The following is a 16,963-nucleotide window of genomic DNA, read 5'->3' as shown; positions in this document are numbered from 1 at the left end:
CAGCCTGGAACCACTTTGTAAATTCTTCCTCATTAATAGGCATTAAAGTGGAGGATCATTATTATGCAGTTGAACATAAATTTCATCAGCATGTTGGCTACCAATTCCCAAAGACATCCCAGAAATCCCATTTATCAGTCTGCAAATCCCTGATCCTTTCTCTTCCAGAAAACCATGTCTGTCAGCATTATGTCCTTGTCATCATAATTGTCAAGAACCGTGAAGGGGCTAAGATTGTATCCTATTTTAAATCTAAGAACAATGACAAAGTTTCATGAATGCCAGAATGTCAGAAGACTCCTAGGACAGAAACAAAGGACTTTATTATGTACCACTATAGTAGTAACCAGACAGCAGTTTCTCAAGCCCCAGTACCTACAGGGCAATGCAAGGATGGCCAAGTGATATATTCCCATGCAGTGGGGAATAATCCTCAGTGTAGGTAACGGAAATATCTATATCTATATCTATATCTATATCTATATCGATATCTATATCTATATCGATATCGATATCGATATCGATATCGATATAGATATGTTTATTTACTTATTTTGAGAGAGAGAGAATCCTAAGCAGTCTCCATGTTGCCAGCACAGAGCTGGATGCAGGGCTTGAACTCACGAACCTTGAGATCATGACCTGAGCTGAAGTTGGAATGTTAACCAACTAAGCTACCCAAGCACCCAGGGAATGGAAATCTTTTTCAGTGGTCAATAAGCAAACTTACCTTTGCTCTGAAAGTAAACATATTTATCATCCAAAGTTGTAGTTATACAAAGATCTTTGAAAGGATAGTCCAGAATGAAAGTAGTCAGTGCCTCTGCTTGTTCTGAGGTCTTCAACTAGTACCACAGAGTAGACATTCTTGCAAGGATGGGAACTTATATAAGATGAAATTAACCCTTCTCTCTTCATCTTCCTATTAACCATGTTCAGCTTTTACCAGATCATCAATTTACACTTGAATGATACAAGTTCAACACTCCCTGTTGAAAAGCTTTGAAATTTATAAAAACTTGCCTTTGAATAACTGTCCCATTTTATTTTTTCTCTTTGGGAGCAATATAAAAATGGGTTAGATAGTATTCTAAACTAATGGGTTGGATTTATTCTAAAACTGACATAAGTAATACTGAATAATACTTATTCAGGTCGTAGGTATTTTATTTTATTTTATTTTTTATTTTTATTTTTTTTATTTTATTTTTTATTTATTTATTTTTTCAATATATGAAGTTTATTGTCAAATTGGTTTCCATACAACACCCAGTGCTCATCCCAAAAGGTGCCCTCCTCAATACCCATCACCCACCCTCCCCTCCCTCCCACCCCCCATCAACCCTCAGTTTGTTCTCAGTTTTTAACAGTCTCTTATGCTTTGTAGGTATTTTAATGTGCATGTTAAAAGTTTGAAAAACATGTAGTTCACATTGCAGAGAACAAATAAGACATAGTGATTTTTTTAACTTTTTTTTTTTAGCTTACAGATTTCAGTGAACCAAAGGAAAATCCTTCATGTACTGAACAAAATAAAGACAATCAGTGTTTTGAAAATGAAGCTGACAAAAAGACAAGAGTAAGTGTTAGAGTGTTTTCTTTGTTTCTCTGTTTAATGGGCAAGATACGTCTTGTTCTCTGTGAAGTATAACCTAATTTCTGCTTTTGGCCTGCTCAGAATATTGGGTTCACCTGCTACCGGGTTGACATTGGACTATGCATCATTTTGAGCAGTTGTGTGCTTTCATTTTGAGAATTTTGTTTGTGTTTGTTTTAGTGTAAATTCTAAACTAGCAATCACACAACCATTTTGTAATCTACTCCACTTCTCCTCTCTCCTGTCTGGTTCAGGACAGGAGAAAAACCCTCATATGACTCTTTGACAGTGGCTTTTAGGTTTCATTGGTTTTTTTTTTTGTTGTTTGTTTTGTTTTGTTTTTGTTTTGTTTGTTTTTTGTAATAGCTTCCCTGAAGCAATCTGAACTCTACTTCAATCATAATTTTTTTGTGATTGTCATCTTGTGTATTTATTCAAGACAGGGAATCAAAATCAATTATCTATAAGGTAATGCTAAACAGGTCATAGTGCTTTATTTCATGAAATCAAGAACCTGAATTCAAAGTATGTATATTTCCAAGTAAAAATATTTTATTAATCAGCAACCTCAGATTTAATCTATTTCTGATCAATTGCCACAAGTTGATCCTTATTTATTGTAGCCTAGTGAAATACGCCAATGTTGTATTCTCCATTTCATTGATAAAAACATCAAATTTAATTATGAAAATGAGAAAATAAATCATGATTATTTTTATGAACATGCATTAAGTATTTAAACCTCATAAAATTCTTTTGGGAGATTATTTTATAAATATTTGCTTTATTGATGCTTCTTGAAATATGTCTTTAATGATGTGCCTTCTTGTCTTTTTGGTGAATCTTCTATTAGCAAGCACAGGCAATCTTCATTATGGCTCTATAGGCCTCAAATTTCTTTCAAATATGGGACAATATGTCTACTGAATGGTAAATATCAGTAAAGGATCGTTTTTCTGTTGATGACCATTTATAACCTGGGCTGTCTTCTGTTAATTGCCAATTAGTTGAGCCTCTTAATTTTGACTTGATTTTGAGATTTTGGCAAAGTTCTGAGTCAGATCCAGTTATGAATTTTCATCATTATGATGTGGGGTTAGGAGTGAATGGTAGAGAAAGGATTCTTGAGACATTTTATGGTGTAACTTAATAAGTTTATTTAAGTAGCATGGAGACAGGGCCTGTGGGTAGAAAGAGCTGCACTTTTGCTATATGAAGCTGGTGGTTATATGCTTAGTGTTCAAGGGGGAGGAGACATGCAGAGACTATTAGATTGTAAACATCTTCAAATTTCTGCTTATAAAACTATTTTCTCCAGATTTCTCTGGTGCTTGTAATTCAGACCAATATTAGCTATTGGTGAGATGTACAGGCAATTATGAGACCCTTTAAAAAAGTAGCAGCTAGCACCTATTTGATCCTTAAAAAAGCTTTGCAGGCTATAGGTCAGCCTTCTGGACTAAAGGTGCACATTCTTCTGCTTCTATCCCTCATCAGTTAACTGTGAGGAATTTAGTTAAAATAAGAAAGGTTGTATGGTAATTGTCCTTCCCTTTTACAGGGAAACTATGGAATTTAGAGCCAAATTTAACTAGTGAGCAGTTTATGGAATCCTTCTATGAAAGACCATTGTGTGCTCTCCTGAAAAATGTTTTTTCCATGTTTAACATGGAATGTGTTATTTAAACTATTTGAAACTGTTATAATATGCTAAATGCATTTCCAGGAAAGGAAGTCATCTAATTTGGCAGTGGCAGCATTTTTCTCCGAAAGGAGAGAGGGAAGGTGAATGTCCATACTAGACTCATGAATACTTAGAAAACAAATTTTTAGACTTCCTGGCTGTTCAAGAGGATATTTGTATTTTTGCTTACTGAAAATGAAGTCATCAGGACTTAGTAGGATACAAATGTGCCAACTTGTCAAGCAGCTAAATGAAATAAGTGCTGGCAAATATACTAGAAAAAGTTTTGTGTTTTTATCATGGGAAAATATATTGCTAGCCTACACTATTTAATCTCTAAAAGCTTTAGTGTTTTAATCTTACAGAGTAGTTATGAGATTTTAATGAGACCTAAATATGAAAATGGTTAGTAGTGCCTGGAAAATAGTAGATTTTTATTCTATGAAATAAATTGCAAGACTTACATTTATTTTATTAAGATGGTAGACTCCATTACAAATAGTTCTCAGGGTTTCCTTGGGTTCATACCTATATTACATCACTATGTCTATAACAGTTTTTTGCCTGGAAACCATTTGGCCAAGAAGAGCTCCTGCCTTGATAATTTCTAGTTGTTGATGTTCAAAATAAGTTCTGATTGAATCAAAATACGCATCAGTGAGAATTTCTTAATTATCTTAAAAACTGATTATATCACAAACAAAAGAATAGTCATTATTATTGTATGAATGTAATATGTTGTACATAGTGTACAACAATATTGTAACTATTGTACACAGACAATTCTTCAAAGGCTGTTGACAGTAAACCACAACTTGGAAATCACCTGTTTATATCTATTAACTATTACACTGGACTTTGGTGTCTTCATCTTCATAATTAGGATGTTAGATCAGATTATTCCTAAGGATTCTTCCAGATCTAAAGTCAAATCATTCTGTGACAGTCAAGAGAAGACAATAAATTATGTTGTATAAATAGAGTCCACTAATAATACAATTAAAGTATGTTAGCCAGCAATAGCCAATGAACCCCGTGCAAATTTACACTTATGTAATAGATATGTATCTAGAACAATAAACAGGAACATCTTCATTAGGCCACATTAGTTTGAGAAACTTTCAACAATCCAGCTTATAGGCCAGTGATTCTTGAAGTGAATCCCCAACCCCCGCAACCACCAGCATTTTTATCCTCTAAAGACTTGTTAGAAAAGTTAGTTCTTGGGCTCTATTTCAGATCAAGCAAATCAGATCAAGTAAACCAGAAATGCTGGGAGTGGGACCCAGACCCAGTGTTTTAATGAGCCCTTCAGCTGAGTCTTAGGTTTGCTACAAGTTGAGAACCACTGCCATGAGTAGTAAACCTCTGGACTTTCCTCTGATCAGTCACTAGCCATCTTCCTGTCACATACTTTAAACTAGACAATTTAGGGAAGACCCTGAAAGTAATTCAAGTATTTATAAGGCAATTAAGATAAAATAAATTGCACCATGCGTACTGTTTATGTTTCTTGTTTGCATTTCTCATTATTGGTGATCTTCTAAAAAAACTCTGCATGCTGATTTTCTAACATCATTCAGGAACATGTTAAAGTCTGTATTCCTCTCTACTCTTAGTTGGCAAATTTTGGCCATAGCTTAATTCCAGGCTTCTGGAAGCTATTTTGCCCAGTGGGAGATATCTTCCCTAAAAGTATTGATCCATAAAAATCAGAATCAGAAATAGCTTTCAATTGCATTCTCTCTCTGTGCCATGGAAGGAAACTTTCCCTGCTTTTGTTATACATTTAGCCGAATTTCCATATATTTGAGCATGCTTTTGCCATCACTGAGGCTTAGACAACTGATTTCTCTTCTTTCCAAAGTGGTTTTATCAATTGCAGACTTTACCTCTGTTTTAAGGCCTTATATGAATCATGGTGTTGCCACTTGTCATAGGATGTGGAGAACTCTGAAGTTACAAAGGGCAATAAAATTTGCAAAATTTGTTATAGGTATGTTTATAAGAACTGATGAAATTTTGTGAAATCTGTGAGAAAATTAAAATTAGGAAATGAAAATAAAGATATCATTGGGAATTCTAGACCTTTACTGATGAAGAAATATTTTAAATTTGATGTGGTTCATTTTATTATTTCCATTGAACAATCTTAAATAAGTGGAAGTGTCTTTTAGGGCTATGCTCTGTGTTTAAATAAATCTAATAAACAAAGGGTAATATTTGGAGATTTGGTCTTCCAGAATCCTAGTGAGAAACAATGAGGACTTTTAATCAGATCACAGGATGATGAGGGAATTTTGACACGACATGGTGACTAAGTAGATTTGAGAGATAGGTGGTATGAGAATGAAAATGGGAACATTTAGGTTGATTCACAGATAAACAGAGTGAATTCAATAATGTTGTCTTAAATTTGAGATAATAGTGGAACAGCTAAGAAGAAATATTCTAAGAGGATTTGTACACATTGGTTGAGAAACAAGTGCGATGTCAAAAGTAGGACAGTGTGGGCTACCTGTGTGGCTCAGTTGGTTAAGTGTCTGACTTCTGGTTTTGGCTGGTGTCAGGATCTCACAGTTCATGTGTTCGAGTCCCATGTCAGGCACTGCACTGACAGTGTGGAGCCTGCTTGGAATTTTCTGTCTCCCTCTCTCTGCCCCTCCCCCACTCACTATCTCTCTCTGTCTCAAAATAAATAAACATTAAAAAAAAGTAGGACAGTGTGATAGAGTGTAAAGAGTATAGAGTGAAAAGTCAGATACCACAGTTTATATTTTGGCTCTACCACTAATTAGTCATGCAACCTTGAGTAGATTAAATAGCCTCTATTTTTATTGTAAAATGTAGGTAATGCCTATCTTATAGGACTACAATAAGAATCAAATGAAATAAACAGGACTGACAGCTAAATGCTCTGGTTACTGCTTATGTTTGGAGACATGATTGCAGAACCAAACGTCTCAAAAATATTTTAAGTTTTAGATAATATTTTTGTTGTTTGATATTTAAACCTAATTTCTTACAGATTTTTTTAAACAAATGATTATTTTTGAAAGAGAGAGGGAGACATCATGAGCAGGGGAAGAGCAGAAAGAGAGGGAGACAGAGGATCTGAGGCAGGCTCTACACTGTCAGCGCAGAACCCCATGCAGGGCTTGAACCTACATACTGTGAGATCATGACCTGAACCCAATTTGGATGCTTAACTGACTGAACCACCCAGGTACCCCTAAATCTAATTTCTGAAGCAGAAAACAGATTCTAGCCAATCTTTTGAATTAGAACTGTTTGGTAAAGGTATTCAGTGGGTACTATGCAAATACCATAATGGATAGGGCATAAAATTACGTCTTTTCAACAAGAACAAAGAAGTACCAGTTGGAGAAAAATTTGACTATAGGGAACATATCAGACTGGAAAGGAAAAGTGGTGTAAGAGTAGGTCATAATTAGAAAACAGAGAACTTGGGTCGTTGTCTTTGTACTCTGATGATTTGGGCATTCTTGGGCAAATCACTTGGCCAGTCTATACCTCAGTTTCCTAATCTAAAGTAATTAGATAATTTATATTTTAAATAAAATTTTTAACAAACAAACTTATAACACTTTGATAGAATGGGAAAATTATTTCTTTTAGAGAATCCCAACTTGGACTTTAATTTTTTTTCAGATTAAAATGTTATCCGTTAATGTACTCTGTTAACACCTGCACATTCTGATTAAGAATAATTTTGCAGCTGAGCTCTATTTCACTATTTACTGTCCTTGCCAATATTTATAAGGAAACTTCTTTTCTTTAATGCTACTCAGCCATGGCAAAGAAAGATTTTATGTTTGTTTGTTTTAATGAGAGCCGACTGGGGATTTCCATGCTTTTATATGTGTACCTTAGATGCTCTCCATGGTCCTTATTTTAAAATAGTTCTGAGTTAATCTTCCTGGAGACCTAAATTCAAAAAAAACCCACAGAATCATCCATTCCCCCACTCCCACCGCATACCAACATCAAGCTCTGCACAGCAAGTCCCACCTACCTGCTGGTTGCCCCTCAGTCTGAAAAAACAAACACAGAATCAAAGGATTAAAAGTAATTTTATTAGTAATTTGGAGCAATGACTCTCCTCAGTCTTAAATAACCTCTACTGCTGCCCTGCTAAGGGAGAATCTATCATCTGGAAAGCCTCTAGTTATAGGATATTTACCACTTCCCAAGGTATTTATTTGATCTGGGCAAGTTTAAACATTATGCTGTTATTTTTTAAAAATTAAACTCAGGATATTCAAATTATTGTAGCACTGAGTATATTTTCTCTTTTCTAATGTCAGTGAAAGTAAAGTGGTAAACTTCTAAGTATCTGGAATTAATAAGGAATAATTTTTTCTTTTTAATGAGATACTGTAGCTAACTGACTAATTTGCTTTACTAATGTAAAATGTAGAATGTAATTACTCCTCATTGTCTGGTTGATGAAGATATTGTGCTTTATCTTTGAGCACCTTGTAGTGCCTCAGGGTCAGTGTTCTGTCTATGAAAGATTAATCGCTGGACTTCTATACTAGCGTTTCAGGAGATCAGGTTATTGTGTTACTAACTCTGACATTTTCATAAAGTGATTTTAACTAGTCAATCCAATTATCAGTATACTGATTTACTAGCTGCCTCTAAAGCAACACAAATAACTACAGAAATGATAGTTTGGCCATTTGATGTTTCTTTGTTTAGGAACTTAGTTTTTTTTTTTTTTTTTTTTTTTTTACATATGTTTGAAAACAGCAAAGTATATTCTTTGATAGTTTAGGGAATATTCAGATATCCTGCCCTTAGAACCAAACATTTGAAATTTATGGTATTTACCAGCTGGATAGATGAGTTAATAATTTCTAAAGTACAGCAGATCAGCATTCTCACAACAGTGGGATGGAACTTGGAGTTAGATGATCAAGCTTCATGTCCTCCTTCATCTTCTCAGTCAGTGGAGTGCCCTCCATGCACTGGTTTACCAACTGAGTAACTATATAAATTTGAGCAAGTTAATTTTTCTGAGCCTCAGTTTCATCACCTGTAAAATTATACTTAATTCACTGGTTGTAAATACTTAATGAGAATATGTATATGAATGTGTCTAATCACAGCCTGCTAAATAAAAAGTTAATGCCGAATCTGAAAATTATTCTTTACTTTATGTATTTGTAAATACTATGGTTAGTGTAAATCACATTTTTAGAAACTAAGCAGTATTAAAAGATCTTCCCTGTGATACATCATATTCATTCATTCATTCATTCATTCATTCATTCATTCATTCAAAGAAGTCTCTAGCATCTGTTACACAGCTGGGCACTGTTCTAAACACTGGTGATATAGCCACGGACAAAACAGGTAAACTTCTTGCTCCCAGAAATAAATTTCAAATAGAGGATATGGCAAGATATGAATAAAGAAGATAATTTCAGATTGTGATAGTTGCTATGAAGGAAATAAATAGGATTATGTGATAGAGAATTATGGGAGGGAATGTAATTTAATTAAGGAGGTCAGTTGGGGAAGATTTATAAAGTGCTAACATCTGAGCAGAGATCTGAATGATGAGGAGACAGCTGTGTAAAAACCCAGGGGAAGAGCGTTTTAGGCAGAGGGAACAACAAATTCAAGGCCTTGAGGAAGAATGAGAATGAGGAAGAATGAGGTCAGTGCGATGGGATGTAAAAAGGGGTAGTGTGGGAAGGGCAGTTAGCGATACTACAGAGGTTATTTATGTCAACTTGAAAACAAAATTGTATTTCAGGTCATATAACTTTCTAGATGTGTGGCCTGTGCACAACTACTTGGATTTCTGGACTCCATTTAACTCATAGCATTGTACAGTAATAGGAAAAATTAAGCCTTATAAGGAATGTACTTGATGTTCAGCAACATTTATATAAACTTTTAGGGGAACAATATTTATTGAATGTTTTCATCATTTTTAGTTTACCACTTGTAATTGTCTAAATTTCAAAGGTTGTTTCAATTTGATGATAATAACAAGGGGAGTGGTTACATGGTTATCAATTATGTTTCAATTCACTTACATAAGCAAAATTGACATGCAAACTATTGTGGGAAAGTAGGTAAACGATGAGCATTTCTGTGGCAAGTTTTGATTCACTCAAGATTCTTATTCAATTTTAAAATTTTAAAATTTTAAAATATTTAAATTTTATGTTTTTCTACATACTTAACATACACAGAATACATAGACTCCTGCCTTTCATAAATCATTTTAGGGATCCGGTACTATCCATGATATCTTTTTCATCATGGAAACACTCTAGAAAAGTCAGTCCTTTTCTAGTTGATCCTAATTTCCTATTTGCCTCTGGAGAGTTTGGAAATGAGGGCAGGCATTTTGCCATGATCTGCCCGCAGTCTATTTATTTTACTAAGCTAACAAGCTATGCAGATGTCATTTGTGAGCCTGCTGTCCTGGGTATATGGGGAACAGACAGACGGGATGGAAGTCCATGTGGGTGGATTTCTTCAGTTATTTCCCTTGGAGCTGATATTTCTAATGTGGAGGCAATTCCTTCTGGGTTGCTCCCAAGGCCCTTATAAACTATAAAGACCATGGTGTAGGAGCCCAGAGATGTGCCTGTCTTTTTGCGGGGGAGGAACTGCAAGTTGTTTGTAATTAGTTGTACAGAGTCCAACTTCTTCTCCTGGAGAAGGCCTTTCAAATCTGTGTCTCACTCTCAGGTTGGACCCAGGGAAACAGAAACTGCCTCAGGAATGAGGTAGGATGAGATGGAAAGCACATTGTACTTTGGATTGGAATAACCTATGTCCTGTATCACATAGGGCAAATTATATAATCTCAGGGAGATTCAGTTTCTTCATCTATAAATCAGGGGTTATATTTCCTTTTTGAAGGGTCTAGTGACCATCAGAGATAATATGTATAAAGTACTTGCCACAGTACTTCTGATAATAGCCACTTGATAAATATAAATATAATAAATATAAATGTTTATATTTGTAAATATCTTCTCATATACACATCAATATATTTCTTTCTTAAATATATAAATATATGTTACATATATTTGTTCTTAAATATGTATGTAAATGTATACATATATATGAACAATAGTATAAGTGCATGTGGTACTCAAGTGGACAAAGGATGCATATCATAGGTTTTAAAGCAATCTCTTGTCAAGAAAAAAAATGGCATAACTGAATCTGTGATCATTCTTTCATTCCTGAAATATTTATTTTGTACCTTTTAAGTGCAGGTACCATGCTAGACGGCAGAGATATGCATTATATTTGTCTGCAACGGGCTTAGATTCAAGGAAAATAAAACCACTAGGGTTTTACTTTCATACTGTTGGAAACAAACAAAATAAAGTAATGCCTATAAATGGTTAAGGTACAGGCTTAGTGCAAGTAATTTGTAAAAGTAATTTTCTGATATCAAATTTCCAATGGTAGATTTTACTAAGAATCACTATGTTCCTGGATTGGTATCATTAACCTTAAGGAATATCAAGTAAAGCAATTTTCAGGCTGTGGCTTTATATCTTGCCAAACACTTTATGTGAACTCACAGACCCAGTTGAGTTCTATGTCTGTAAAAAAGTGCTTCAAGCTGATGCCTTGTTAATTTTAAAAATAAAAAGAATGTTTCCCTTGAGACAAAGGAGTGGATTACCTTCTATCATCTTTAAATCTGAGGAAAATCAATGGAGAGCCAGGTATACACAAAGTAGAAAGCTGCATCCACTTCAAAATGTTAGCTATTTTCTTTGATCTAAACATGCAAACATTATCCAATTAATCACATGTGGTAAACAAGACCTAATGACTATACAACATGTATATTCCATGTGTATATTCCATGTATATAACACATTTGTACTCAATATTATATGAATGATGCTTTTTCCGCGCCCCAACCCCCCCCACCCCCCCGCCCGACAGAGATTGCATGTTATTTGTAAAATACCTGCTCTAAAGTGCTTTTATTTAATGGAAACCCATTGGATGTGTTCATATAAGCTGACTGCATAAAGATAAAAGATATTATTGATTCACTTCTTTTTCAAATATAAAGTGTGCATAACATTTTTCTTCCTCACAACTTTTAGCTAACCTCGTGGGTCCTTCTCAACTCAGTTCAAGGTTCCTCTCTGGAAAGCTTTCCCTGGTTACTCCATTCTGGGTTAAATGCCTCTGTGTTGTGATTCTCAAACACCCTCAGTGCATGCTGTATTGTCCTAGTTAATACATTTGTAGGCAGGGATTCGGCCAGCTTTTGCTCATCCTTGTGTCCCCACGTAAGTACATTGTCAAGTACATTTGTGGAATGAATGAGATTCTGGAGTAGACAAAGGGAATATAGAGTCAAAACTTCCATTAAGGAGCTCATGGTCTAGTAGGTGATATAAACATTAACCCAAAAATGATATAGTGAGCCCTTAACAAATGTGTTGGATGCATGACTTAGTACGTGTATATGGTAAGCCAGAATTTATGCTAGATGAGTTGCCTTTATTCTGAAGGTCTTTATAGTTTGCAGAGCTCTTTGACCTGTGATTAGCCAGGTCGGATAAGTCAATCTCCCTTTGCCAGTTTGTCCATATTTTAGCTATCTCTACTCTAGGAAAATGGATACAGTTCCAGAATTACCTTTCTTCCAAGGATACTTTGTAAAATATCTATCTTACTCTGCTACACAATTTACTTCCTCTGTGTTCCTAATTCCTGACTGTCTTTGTTCTGACCATGACTAACAAAGCTTTGGATTTGCAATAAGTTACTAGGTATCTGTCCTAGGGAAGTCATTTAAATTTTCAAGGTGGTAAGAATGCCACCAGTGCTTTGTCAACTTCAAAGTGCTGTAGGAACATAAAGCCTAATGAGTTTGAAGATGAATATGACAATCAGTATCAATTGCATATTAGATGCCTTGTTTGTGTTATAGAAACACTGATACCTAGGAATGCTCAAACGCATGATGTTTTACATACTAGGAGACAAGTTTAGGAAGTAATGAATTAAATTATTATGATGGTGTAATAAATAAGAAAAAAGGGTAAACAGACAAAGTGATGCTTTTTGAACCTTTTGAACCATATGACAGTCACCTAATTGAATGGACCAGGACCTGGGTTTTACTTGCGTTATTTAACTTGAAAATTATCTGAAGATTATTATACCAGTAGGATAACAGTTTTTTATCTATAAACAATTTTTTGAACCACTTTTTTTCTTTTCTCCCCTGAACACATATCTGAATTTCTATGAACTTTTTAATTTTTTTTTTAAATCCTTAGAAAAGTGCTGTCATTTTGGTAGAACAATAGCATGTCAGTTTCTGAGATACTCATCTATTTAGCAATCAAGAGGATATCAAGGTTAGAAACTGAGTAATTCATGAAAGATGGAAGAGTTTTTACATGTTTATCTTTTTCTCAAATTGTTCATTGTAGAAAATATACTTTCTATAAAAAATGAGAGGGGGGTATGTGGTAGGTGGGGAATGGTTCTGCTGGTATCTTAAAGAAGTAAGCACAGTGTGCATAGGTTCTTAGATATGTCTTCGTGTTGCTCTCAATGATCCAGGTGAGTATGTGTTTTCTTCTAGAGAAAAGGAGGCATTGATTTTCCATTTTTATTGGTCAGGTAGTGCTTTCCATTCTGTCATTCACGTTCTATCTTCCTAATTTCTCCACCCCTTCTCTCTGCACCCCCGTTTCTTTCTGTTGCAGTCTGTCTTTGCCTGTGTGTCTAAGAGAATGAAGGAAGAGTCTATTATTATCCAGAGTGATGTTGTCCAGTACCTCAAAGGCAGTCTATGTGGCCGGTTCACTGGAAAATAGGGAGGGATTTGAGGGTAGGGGAAGGTTAATCATTTGGCTGTTAAAATGCTGCAGAAGGGAACACAAAGCTCTGCCCACGTAATAAGCGCCTGTAGGCAGCCAGTGAGGAGGGAAAAGTTTGGGAAAGAACTCATTTTTTGTCTCTCAGAATGCAGAACTTTTGTAAGCATGTTGGAACCTCCTGTCACCCCAATTTTATAATACACTTATTTCTTTAAATATTTAAGTTGCTTGTGTATTCATATACATCACTGACCACATAAATAGGTCCAGAAATAAAATAAGAAATTTGGTGTTTTCTAAGTTACACCACCAAGTCCGCAGTTTTTAATGTTCCTGGCCCACTTTCCCTTTCCCAGCTGTTAGTCATTTGTAAGAAGCTGCCCTTGTAAATTGCAAGTGAGTTGGGATGTGATGTATTCAGCGCTGCATGCACCGTAGCTTTTCAGTCATATCTTTCGAATCATTTAGACTCCCGGGAATCATGTTCATAATAAATAGCTTTTTATTATCTAAAGCCGCTGTTCTGGCAGCCAAACGTCAGCCCTTTGATAGATGGGCCGGGTAGTTTTTGTGTTGTGCTTACTCAGAGTTGTTAGTAGGAAAGACGAAGGCAGCAAAGGGGGGACCTTGGCAAAGCAGCTCTTATGGGTATACTGAAGCAGCAGATCAGAATTCAGAAACAAGAACGAGAGCTGAAATGTGATTCTCTGGTGCTTGGTGTTACACTCCTCTCCAGGATAGAACTGTGCGGGGCACTCACAGGAGCCTTGTTCTGATCTCCGAATCCACTAAAGGACCATGCAGCCGCGGAGCCCAGCAAGCCACCGGGAAGTTTTGCCGGAGCTGATTTCTAGGGGATTTTCCGGTGCCTAGGAGAATCCTGCTGGCTTTGAGCTGTATGGAGGAGGGCTCCAGTTTCCCATGAGGGCCCCCTTGGAAAAGCCGTCTGTGCAGAATCCAGGCTCTGCTTCTCTCTGTGTGACATTTATCAAAAGGCTTTTCTCACCTTTGCTGATTTGCTGGTGTGATTTCCATGTACTGAGTCCTGTGTAGGGATCCAGGATGGATTGCCTGTGCATTGTCACCACAAAGGTAGGATAGGAAACAGGGCTGTTGTTGTGTGCAGCATTTTTCTATTATTATTCTGGTCCTGTAATTAATCAGCTCTGGTAGGTGCTGGCAGTTCATGAGATAAAATGATTAGTATAATGTACTTTGCTGGGCATTTTGTTCCCCCATGAGGGTCTGAGGGACTTATCCTTATTTGATTTCAACTTCTTATAGTGATATTGTGTGTTTGTGCAAATGAAAGGGGAATTTGCCTGTGTTTTTATGGAAGGATTTGCTTTTGCCTCTATTTATAGCTCAATATTAAAATATCTATAGTAGTAGTGTAGCTTACACATCATTTTAACATATCAGGGTAGTCTTTCTGAGTGTGATAATTAGCTTTTCATTTAAAAACCATGTCTTCTATGCTTGAAGAAGCCAATCAGCTTTACTGTGGCTTGACATATTGTTTCTGATTGGAGAATTCTGATATTCTGCATTTTAGTGATTTTTTTTAAAGGAAAAAAAATCTTTAGGCCCTGGTTTAAAACAAACAAACAAACACACACACACACACACAATTTTTAATGTCAGACTGATTCTCTCTATTTTGATTAGAAGCAAATGAAATATTTGCGTTATCAGAAATAGAAATAAAACTGGGAATGGAATAAAATCAATAGGCATTCCTATTATGGGTTTATAGAAAAGAGCTAAAAATTTCAAATGCATTTTATTTTATTCTGTCATCAGTTCCAAATAATGTATTTAGATTTCATAACCACTGGTTATTTGAATAGAAATTAATATTATTTTTAGAAAACAACTAATTAAAACACACTTTTTCATTAGCTTTCTTTTCATTTTGCATATAAGCATACTATAAGTTAATTTGAGCTATATCTTTTAGTAACTGGCATTGATTAGACACCCATTAAACATGACAAAATAAATAGCTTAGTGCATAAGACTCATTAAGTGTAGACTTCCCGCTGTGATCTCCTTTTACCAGTTAAGAAAAGATTATTTAATTTTGAAGCCACGAGCCAAGTTCTTCTTAGTATGACCTTAAATATTATACTTTTCTTGATTATATTTCAGAAAATCTTAATGGATATCTTCCTTTAGTGCCTAGTATCACATGGCAGGTTCATTGATGTTAATAGATATGAAGTCTAAAAACTTCTGGTTGGATTAGTTGACCAGGCCTCAAAGTTACCTTAATACCTTCTTTTACTTTTAGAAGTTACCAAGCATCTCATTCAGTTTTTCCAGTTAAGTCAGTAAAAATAAGCTAAGATATATTTTTAATGTATATTTATTTATTTTCAGAGAGAGGGAGAGCACAAAAGCACATGGAGCAGGGGAGAGGCGGAGAGAGAAGGGAAGAGAATCCCTAACAGACTCTACCCTGTCAGCTCAGAGCCCAACATGGGGCTCGAACCCACCAACTGTGAGATCATGACCTGAGCCAAAATCAAGAGTCAGACACTTAACTGACTGAGACACCCAGATGCCCCTAAACTAAGATAATTTTTTTAAGCTAGGTGGGAAATTTTATTTCTATATATAACCTAGGAAAGGAAATAGTCTTTTTAACATTTTTCACATTTACTGAGGTGTTACACTCAGTGTTACTTTTCTTGAGTAAATACAATCAGTTCTGACTTATATGCGTTTCTTAATTATTGCCAAATCATAATTGCAGGTAACTGTGAAACATAATTAGTAGTTTAAAAATAAGTTATAAAAAGTTATTAATTACAACCCCAAACTGTAATCTGTTGCATTGAACAATTTATATCAACATTGAAATCTAAGTTTCCTCAATTTGGAAAACATAATCTAGTGAAAAAAACTTGTCGTATGCTTTATATTCTCTTAACAAAATATTAATGACTACAGGTAAAAATGAAAAAAAATATTCTTCTTCTTCTTCAAATGCTATATCAGACATAAATGTCATATTCCAATATTTTGATTTATCATACAAATTACACAATTCAACAGGACATATACCCATGTAAGAATTTATGAATTTTCTGAATTATATTCATGAATGTTTCTAGGGTGGCATATATATCATCTTTATACGACAATCATACTTACAACAAAGTTATATTATGATGATGGTAAATAGTGCATGAATGATTTAAAAGCTCACATGAGTGAGGAGACTTCCTGGCTGGCTTCAGATCCCATATCCTGTCTACCTCACCCACACCACTGGTGCTCTTCTTTTTCCAAGTGGCTGTGCACTTGGGTTGTCCTTGCTCCCTCTTTCCTGGGACTCTGATAGGAAACCTGCCAAGAACTTGGAAATTTTAATTCTATCTTAGTTCAACTCCCATCTCTTTCTTCTCCAGCAATGAGTCTACCTTCTAACTGCTCTGGCCAAGATGCTTTCTTCAAGTCTTGCTTTACAGCAGCTGTGTGTGAGACTGGAAATCCTTGAAATCCTTTCCCCCCCCCAAGATTTTGTTTAAATTTCATTTATTTAACATATTGTGTACTATTGGCTTCAGGAGTAGGATTTAGTGATTCATCACTTAGGTATAACACCCAGTACTCATCCTTAACTCAACAAGTGCTCTCCTTAATGCCCATCACCCATTTAGCCCATGACCTCCCAGCAAACATCAATTTATTCTTTGTATTTAAGAGTCTCTAATGCTTTGCCTCTGTCTCTGTTTTTATCTTATTTTACTTGTCCTTCCCTTTCCCTGTGTTCATCTGTTTTGTTTCTTAAATTCCACATATAAG

The 16,963-nt window shown here is 35.3% G+C and overlaps 1 protein-coding gene across 4 annotated transcripts in view; it reads left to right on the top strand.

The window, feature by feature from the left end:
• DLG2 (discs large MAGUK scaffold protein 2) overlaps positions 1-16,963 on the top strand; it is a 2,113,447-nt gene that overhangs the window by 514,490 nt on the left and 1,581,994 nt on the right. For 3 of the 4 annotated variants that reach the window (XM_078433028.2, XM_078433029.2, XM_078433030.2), the window contains one exon: positions 1,484-1,579. In XM_078433028.2, the coding sequence (XP_078289154.1) occupies positions 1,484-1,579 (96 nt within the window). Of the gene's footprint in view, positions 1-1,483; positions 1,580-13,739; positions 14,243-16,963 lie in introns of those variants that run through there. The other variant, XM_078433032.2, reaches the window with a different exon arrangement.

The sequence above is a fragment of the Panthera onca genome, chromosome D1 (assembly GCF_046562875.1).
Source record: "Panthera onca isolate mPanOnc1 chromosome D1, mPanOnc1 haplotype 2, whole genome shotgun sequence".
Lineage (NCBI taxonomy): Eukaryota > Metazoa > Chordata > Mammalia > Carnivora > Felidae > Panthera > Panthera onca.
The sequence above is the reverse complement of the archived record's forward strand: the minus strand, read 5'-3'. Positions and strand labels throughout refer to the sequence as shown.